This window comes from Nannospalax galili, unplaced genomic scaffold, assembly GCF_000622305.1.
Source record: "Nannospalax galili isolate Female #2095 unplaced genomic scaffold, S.galili_v1.0 scaffold944, whole genome shotgun sequence".
NCBI lineage: Eukaryota > Metazoa > Chordata > Mammalia > Rodentia > Spalacidae > Nannospalax > Nannospalax galili.
The window spans coordinates 989,216-997,997 of NW_008352899.1; the positions used below are offsets into that span (position 1 = coordinate 989,216).

Here is an 8,782-nt window from a genome sequence, read left to right on the forward strand (position 1 = left end):
AATTCCCCCCCCCCCCTCCCCACCCCGGAGACAGGGTCTCCTAGCTCCAGCTGTCCTGGAACTCACTATGTAGACCAGGCAGCCTTTGACCCCACAGAGCTCCCCCTGCCTCTACCTCCCAAGTGCTGGGACTACAGGCCTGTGTCACCCGCCACCATGCCTGGCCCAAAATCCACTTTAAAAAAATTTTTTTTATTTATTTATTTTTATTTTATGTGTATGCATGTAGTGCCTGCATGTAGGAAAGTGCACCCATGTCATGCAATGCTGGCAGAGGACAGAAGAGGCCGTTGGATCCCCTGGAACTGGAGTTTTAGACAGTTGTTAGCTGCCATGTGGGTGCTGGGATTCAAACCTGGGGTCTTCTGCAATAACAGTTAGTGCTCTTAACCGCTGAACCATCTCTCCAAAATCCACTTTTAAACTCTGTTGTCAGCCAGTCTCATGGCTTAAAATATTTTTTTATTTATTTTTATTTTATGTGTATGAGTGCTTTGCTTGCATGTAAGTGCACCTATGTAGTGCAATGGCCACAGAGGCTAGAAGTGAGATCCCCTGGAATTGGAGTTACAGATGGTTGTGAGCCACCATCTGGGTGCTGGAGTCCTCTGCAAGAGCAGCCAGTGCTCTTAACTGCTGAGCCATCCCTCTAACCCCCTCATGGTTTTAGATGCCAGCTATATGTTATGGGCTCGAAAACGTGTTTGTAGCCCTATGTGGTGAGACTGACTATAAATCCCAGCAGTTATGAGCCTGAAGCAGGTGGACTGCCTCAAAGTTAAGGTGGGCTAGGACTGCACAGCAAGGTCATGTCTCAAACAAAACAAAATGTCTGATAAAGCAAGACTCAGTGGAGCTCACCTTTAATTCCAGCACTTCGGGAGGTAGAGGCAGGAGGATAAGTTTGAGGCCAGCTTGGACTACAAAGCCCCAAAACAAAGGATAACCCTCCACCTAACTGACATTTTTTTTATACCCAAAGTAATAAAGATTTCTCTTAGAATAAAAGAAGTGCTGAGAAACAGTGGTCTTTGAGACAGAGATCAGGGAGGAGGTGTGACTTCTCAGCTGATTCCATCCCACCAATAGCACAGAAGTCTGCCTTCCCCTGCCATTCTGCCCTCAAGTTCTGTCACTGCAGAAGTTCGTTATGGGCAGCCCATGCAGACCCACTCCTTTGAGAATCTCCATACTCTCCTGATTCAAGGTCCCTCTGCTCATATCCCATGACTTGTGTCTATGCTGCAGGGAGTGGGTGGAAGACACACAGCTATGGATCCAGCAGGTGTCCAGCACGCCCAGCACCAGGATGGATGTGGTGCACCTCCAGGAGCAGCTGGACCTGAAGCTGCAGCAGCGGCAAGCCAGAGAGACGGGCATCTGCCCTGTCCGCAGGGAACTCTACTCGCAGTGTTTTGGTGAGCACGCTTGATGGTTGGGGTGAGCACTGCACACCCTCTGGTGCCTTCCTTCCCTCTATTATAGAACCAAGCCAAACTGAAACCCACCCAATTCTGGAATCATCTCTTCTTTTGCCTGACTTCCCCCAAACTACTGAGTACAATCCCTTCCCCACCCCAGCCTCATCACCTCAGCCAGTCCTCCATCTGTTAGTACTGTATTCATGGCCACCTGGATTCCTCCTTTCTTTTTGTTCTTTTTTTCTTTTTGAAGCAGGGTCTCCCTGTAGGCAGCTGTCTTGGAACTCACTATGTAGACCAGGCTGGCCTCGAACTCAGAGATCCTCCTGCCTCTGCCTCCCAAGTGCTGGGAATACAGGTGTGCGCCACCACACCCAGCTTGGATTCCTCATTTCTTAAGTGTTTGGGTTTTATTTATTTTTTAGATTTACTTTGTGTGTGTGTATATGGCCACACATATCCCACAGCATGTATGTGGAGGTTAGAGAGCAACTTATGGTAGTTGGCTCTCCTTCCACCATGTGAGTCCTAGAGACTGAACTCAGGTCATCATGCTTGGCAGCAAGTGCCTTTACCCATTGAGCCATCTCACTTGCACCCTTAATAGATGTTTGAAGTATGAAAAGAACTTCCATTTTATTTAATTTTAATTAATTTTTGGCCTTTTGAGACAGGTCTCTATGTAGCTCTGTAGACCTGTAGACAGGTCTCAAATTCACAGAGATCCACCTGTCTCTGCCTTCCGAGTCCTGGGACTGAAGGTGTGCATCACCATGCCTGGCAGAGCTTCCATTTTAAAATCCTTGTTTTTTCCCAAGATTTCCATAATAAGCATGTGCTAATGTTTTAATTTTTAAAATTTATCTTTATTTTATGTATATGAATGTTTTGTCTGCATGGATTTAAGTGTGCCAAGTGAGTGCTATATCCAAGGAGGCCAGAAGAGGGCAATGGATCCCCTGGAACTGGAGCTACTGATGTTAGCCATCTCATGGGTACTGGGAACCGAACCCAGATCCTCTGCAAGAGCAGCAAGTGCTGTTAACTGCTGAGCCATCTCTCCAGCTCAGTGTGCTAATATTTTAAACAGAAAATTAATGTTCTGCTTTTATATCCATCCTTCAACACTCTGTGCTCCAGACAAATCCAGAAAAACCTGGTAGACTCTGTTGGTGGTGGACTGACACAAGGGGTTTAAGATGTCTACTGAATGCTGGTATCAATGGCTGTCCTCTTGGTGGTCTTGGTGGTCCTGCAGACTCTGAACTGCAAACTCCCTCCAAACTCTCAGGCAGCTGCAGGGTCAGCAGGCTAGCCTTAGTATGAGTGTGGTTTGTCCTCTAGGTGGGTGCTTACAGAGGGAGGGATGCTGTTCCCAGCCCCAAACCAGTCTAGCCAAAGGGGCTGCTTTAAAATACCATTATTGGGGCTAGAGAGATGGTTCAGCAGTTAAGAGCATTTGCTGCTGTTACAGAGGACCTGGCTTTGGTTCCCAGCACCCAAGTGGCAGCTCACAACTGCCTGTAACTCCAGTTCCAGGTGATATCACCCTCTTCAGGCCTCTATGGGTACTACCTGCACATGGCATACTTACATACATGTAGGCAATACACACACATACAATAATAAAATATATTTTTAAGCCAGGTGTGATGGTGCATGCCTTTAATCCCAGCACTAGGGAGGCAGAGGCAGGTGGATCTCTGTGAGATCAAGGCCAGCCTGGCATCGAGTTCCAAGCCAGCTGTGGCTATAGGGAGACCCTGTCTCAAAAACACCAATATACATATGTGTGTGTGTGTGTGTGTGTGTGTGTGTGTGTATTTTTTTTTAAACCTTTAAAACACTACCATCTGGGAAGGCCAGATCGCCTTTGTATACACATTTTCAGTCTGAGAAGGGACCCACTGCTACAAACCTGGGGCTGTAGTCTCCCTCTCCGTGGCCAGGCTTGCTGACTGCATGCTTCTCCCAAGTGTCAGGTTCAGAGGAGTGGTTGTGTGTCCAGGCCCACTGGGCCATGATAAGCACCCTTTCATAGGACCTTTTGGAAAGCATGTCTCTTTATGTGTGTTGTATGTGTGCAACACGTATTGAGGTCAGAGTCAGTGTCAAGTGTTGCTCCCCACCTTATTTTTTATTTATATTTTTGAGACAGAGTCTCATTGTGTAGTCTTGGCTAGCCTGGAACTGACTATGTAGACCAGGCTGGTGTCAAATTCATAAGAGATCCACCTGCCTCTGCCTCTCAAGAGATTAAAGGTGTGTACCGTCATACCTGGCTTTCCACCTTTTTTTTTTGGAGATAGGGTCTCTCACTGAACCTGGAGCTCACCAATTTAGCAAGACTAGCTGGTCAGGGAGTCCAGGGATCCTCCTGTCTCCCCATCCCTAGTGTTAGGCCAGGCACCTGCCACCACGCCTGGCTTTTTACATGAGAGTGCTGGAAATCCTTTTACTAACTAAGCCATTTCCCCAGCCCCATGGGACCATGTCATTGAGAACACACTCCAAGCTTTCCCCCAAGAGGAGGAATGGTTTGCCACAGACAAAGTGCATGTCTCCTCACACCTGCCTTTGATCTTTCTGGGTGCACTGGAAGATGAGCTGATCCGGGAGGTCACTATCAACTGTGCAGAGAGGGGGCTGCTGCTGCTGCGAGTCCGGGACGAGATCCGTATGACAATCGCTGCCTACCAGACCCTGTATGAGAGCAGTGTGGCTTTTGGCATGAGGAAGGCACTGCAGGCCGAACAGGGGAAGTCAGACATGGAGAGAAGAGTGAGTGGGGTTCACCATGTCACCCTGATCTTGAGGCTCCTTTGTCAATCTCAAGGCGTGCAATTGTCTTGGCACCTCAAAGGTGCCCTCCTCATTCACAGTGGTACCTCAGTGCACCACCTCAGTGGGGAAGTGATCTTGTCTGAGGACAGTGCCAGTCACTGGCCTCCCACTGGGTGGCAGTACATACCCTGCCAATGTCTTAGGTTGGACAGCTGTGTCCAAGGCTCTCCCCACCCAGGCTCTCACCTTGGGTTGTCCCAGGATGATGGTCGTTTCCTTCTCAGATTGCAGATCTGGAGACAGAAAAGAGAGATTTGGAGAGGCAAGTGAACGAACAGAAGGCAAAGTGCGAGGCCACAGAGAAGCGGGAGAGTGAGAGACGGCAGGTAGAGGAGAAGAAGCACAATGAGGAGATTCAGTTCCTGAAGCGCACCAACCAGCAGCTAAAGGTAGAGGCGCAGGTCACGGGCACACAGCCAAGGCGCCCCCTCCACAGGCACCAGACTTACAGACTCCTTCTACCCTTGACTTCATTTGTGTGTTGTTTTTTGCAATACTATGGATTGAACCCCGTGAATGCTAGGCAAACATTCTACCCAAAACTATATCCTCAGCACTCTTTGTCACTTTTGTTGTTTGACTTTTGAGACAGGGTCTCATGTGGCATAGACTGGCCTCAAACTTACAGTCTTTATCCCTCAGCCTTTGCAGTCCTGGGACTGCAGGCCTGTGCTACCACCTCCAGCTCTTTTAAAAAATTTTCTTCTTTTTAAGTTTGAGGACAGTTTTATTAGAGTAAAAACAAACAAACGCCCACAGAGCAGGCAAGCTGTAAATCTCAGCAGCTGCCCAGAAGAGGGAGATGGAGGAAGAGAGAAAGCCAAGCCTCTTTGAATCAGGCATGGAGGGTCAACAAGCAACCACCTGGCAAAAGGGAGGGAGCATGAGGAGGGTGTCCAGGACAGACAGGGGCAGTCAGACCCGGAGAAGAAATGGAGTGGGCTCACCATGTTGCCCCAGCCTCAACACTCTTCTGTCAGTCTCAGGGCACGCAGTTGTCCTGGCACCCTGAATTCTGGCCCTGAGGGTGCCCTCCTCAGGAGGAGGAGGACAGCATACTTAGACTAGACTGAACAGAATTAGAAAGACAGCCTACTTTTTTTTTTAAGATAAATTTTTAAAATTTTTATTTTATGTGTATCAGTGTATTGCCTTCATGTGTCTGCAATGTGCCCGTGGAGGTCAGGTGTCACATCCCCTGAAACTGGAGTTATGGATGGTTGTTAGCTGCCAAATGGGTGCTGGGAATTGAACCTGGGTCCCAAGCAGTCAGTGTTCTTACCTACTTAGCGATCTCTCCAGCCCCATTGAAAGATAGCCTATTATTTTGAGACAGTGTCTAAGTTCCCCAGGCTAGACTAAGTTTCCCAGGCTAGACCCTGTAGCCCTGTAGGCTTTGAACTTGCAATCTTCCTGTATCTCCCTCAGGAGCAGCTGCAATTACAGGCCTGCCCCAAGGCTTTTAAAGTTGGTCCACTCACATTGCCAAGAGCTAAAGGAGGCTGATTTGAGGGGCTCCTTCCCTAAGTTTATCCCTCTAGCTGTGAAGGTCTGTTCTCAATTCCAAACCCCTAAACCTCAGCCTGGGTGTCCATTGTAGAGCCAACATGCCTGTCAGTCTGTTTCTGTCTTGGAAAAAGGGTGCCCATAATCAGAGGATATAGCAGCTTCTGCCCCCTCCAAGCTGGTGGTTGGAGTCATTCTCTGTGGACCAGTTCTCAGAAGGCTCTGGCAGGAGGGCTGACCTCCCTGGTGTCCTCTGAGGCACTATGGCAGAAGCAGAGAAAAGGCAGAATCAGTGGGAAGCCTCCCCCAGGTACATGCTGGAGGAACCCAGTTTCAGATTTACTTTGGCTCCCCTGGGGTGTTGGGAGAGGGGCACTAGTAACAAAGGCTGGGTGAATGGGAGGCCAGACCACAGGCTTCACCCCGTCACAGGACAACTTTTAGGAAAAAAAAGTTGGTCACCCCTAGGTGTACTGAGCAGAAGCTGTGGGGCTGGGGTCCGGCAGGACAGCTTAACAGTCTCAGGTCTGAGGCCTCCTGAGGTTGGAGCATCACTCTTCTATGTTGCTTCCTCCCGAGGTCCTGGCCACTTCCCTCACCTTCATAAGCCAATATGTGCCAACATAAGCCATTGAGATAAGGTTTTGTATTAACCATCAGCAGAGGATGATTTTTCTTGCTGCTGAAAAATTTACCAGAAACAAAAACTAAGAGGCATTCCCATCCAGATGTGAGCATTTTGACTCAGCAGACTCCAAAGCTCTTTTCCTGTCATGTGACCTCATCATGAGTTCCTCAGTTCCCCTAATGGCATTGTCTACAAGCAAAGCTGAACACTTTAGCATCCTTCCAACATTCAAAGACAACCTTGTAATCCCAGGGTGAAGGATTCTTTACAAGAGTATTATTTTTATTGGCTCAAAGCTGCACCACAAATAAAGCAGTGTTTACCGATCCCAGGATAGACCTACTTAAGGATCTGTCCACGTATCACCGTAGTAAGAGGCTGTGCCGGCTGCTCCTGCAGCCAAACAACTCCAAGTGTCTAGCATTCTTTCCAAGATGGACAGCTCCCTACTCGCTGGTAGCAATTTTCTCTAATTGGGTGTCAAGTTGTCTCAGTGGCTGATAATTTGCTGTTCCTCAAACCTCTGGTCCCAGCAGAGCTCCCAGTATCCTAACCCAGGAGCTGAATGTTTAACTTAGCAGACACATTCAGGCCTGCAGTCGGAGCAATACAAACCACTATTTCAACAACTTTTATTCAATTTCCCTTTCAATGCTTCATATTATACACTGAGCTATTATTGTATGGAAACCAGGACAGCTTTGGTTTCTGCTAATGTAACAAGACCATGAATCCAGCTAATCTAGAAAATATGGAGCTGGGAATGAGCAGGGCACTTGGAGCAGCAGCCTTTGGGTTATTCCTTCTCCTCAGCTATGTGTTGTTAGGCTACAAGTTGCAAGTATTGATGTAGTTTGTTTTTGTTTTTCAGGCCCAACTGGAAGGCATTATTGCACCAAAAAAGTGATAATTTCCATATGGGTCAGCAAGCACCACGCCCCACCAAAAGCCCTTTGTAATAAAAAGCCAGTTTCCTGAGTGAACAAACTATCCCCTCGCCTGATCACCATGCATGTAATTGTCAGATGTCACGCTGTTGATCCAGAGTTGTCAAACAACTAAGGTCTGGCAGCCATGTTCCTGGCTGGGCAATGGAAGGTGCTGTACCTGTCACTGTCTGCAGCTAACAGACTGACCTGGAAATTTGTCAACTCAGGAATTTAGGAAGCAAGTGCTTTCTCGTAGAAGTTGCTGATGTCCACCAATTATTTACAGTTTGCATGTATCTCAGGCTTCTTTGGCTTCAGCCCTTCTTCAGTGTAATTTCTGCAACTCATTTTGGTGCTTTCGTTTATTCTGTCCTCTCGTATCCCCACCCACATCCCACGGATCCCTTTCTCCTTAGTTTGACTTCCTTGGTTAAGAAAAAACTGGCAAAGTCAAACCCATCATCTGGACAAAGTAAATGTTTGCTGAGTAAGAACACCAAGTCCCAGAGTCCTTTGTGAGCTGTCTGTATCCCAGGTCCTCTCCCCACCATTTATTTACCTTCAACAGAGTATCAAACCTGACTCCACACTTTCTAATTAACTATTACCGAAAGGCTAGGGAGGTAGCAACATATCACATGCAGTTCTGCTCTGGCTGTGGCCTGAAGACAACTTTGTAGACCCAGAAGATTAAATTAGTGACCGAATGTTTATTAGGGCAGCCCAGGATGGGAGAGGGCAGCAAGCTAAGTGATGTCCTTTAGTCAAGACTCAAGTCGCAGCATTCTTAAGGCATTGTTTCCATTTTGTGGCAATGCCTCAAGCACTCAGTACCCCTTGAAGGGGTGCCAGAAGGGACTCACCCCTCGGCAGCTTTGATTTGACACCCATCCTGGTTACGCAGGGCTCACTCCAAGGACTGTGATCCGTAAGATAATTCTGAGCTGAGCATAGCCTAACACTCTGACCTTAAGTTGGAAGTGACTTTGACCCTCACCCACTCTCCTGAGGAATTACGTGTGCCTCTGCTAAAGTGACCTGCAGTGCGGGCACCTTCCTGGGAAAGAACTCTTCCTTGCCATGTTCTAGTTCCATGATTCTTGCACAGGAAAGCAAGTGCATTCCCAATAGGCCCGCTCAAACTCCACGAGAGAACAGAGGCTGCTGGAGTTCATACTTTCAAGCCTAACCGTGTACATCACTGAAGTACTTCTTTTACAGCTTTGAGTGATTCTGGCCCAAACTACTGCTTAACAGTACAAAGGAAACACCATTCTTTACGTGCTGTAGTCCTCACCTATGTCTGTAGACATATACAACAGGTCATACTCTGGAGGAACTAGGGCCAGGTCAAGTATCTGAAGTGCCAATGGACTCATTCGGAGCTCTCTAGGGCTGAGGAGCTCTCCCTTCATTAGCAATGGCAAATGGCTTCAACAAAGCTCCAAGTAGAC

General features: G+C 47.9%; 1 protein-coding gene across 1 annotated transcript in view; it reads left to right on the plus strand.

Moving 5' to 3' along the window:
* The window catches only part of Dnali1 (dynein axonemal light intermediate chain 1), an 11,618-nt gene extending 2,967 nt beyond the window's left edge, over positions 1-8,651 (plus strand). Inside the window, exons 3-6 of the mRNA XM_008850205.3 lie at positions 1,249-1,418; positions 4,024-4,202; positions 4,490-4,654; positions 7,271-8,651. Coding sequence (XP_008848427.1) covers positions 1,249-1,418; positions 4,024-4,202; positions 4,490-4,654; positions 7,271-7,306 — 550 coding nt within the window. The 3' untranslated portion in view covers positions 7,307-8,651. The remainder of the gene's footprint in view (positions 1-1,248; positions 1,419-4,023; positions 4,203-4,489; positions 4,655-7,270) is intronic.
* The last annotated feature ends 131 nt before the right edge of the window (positions 8,652-8,782 follow it).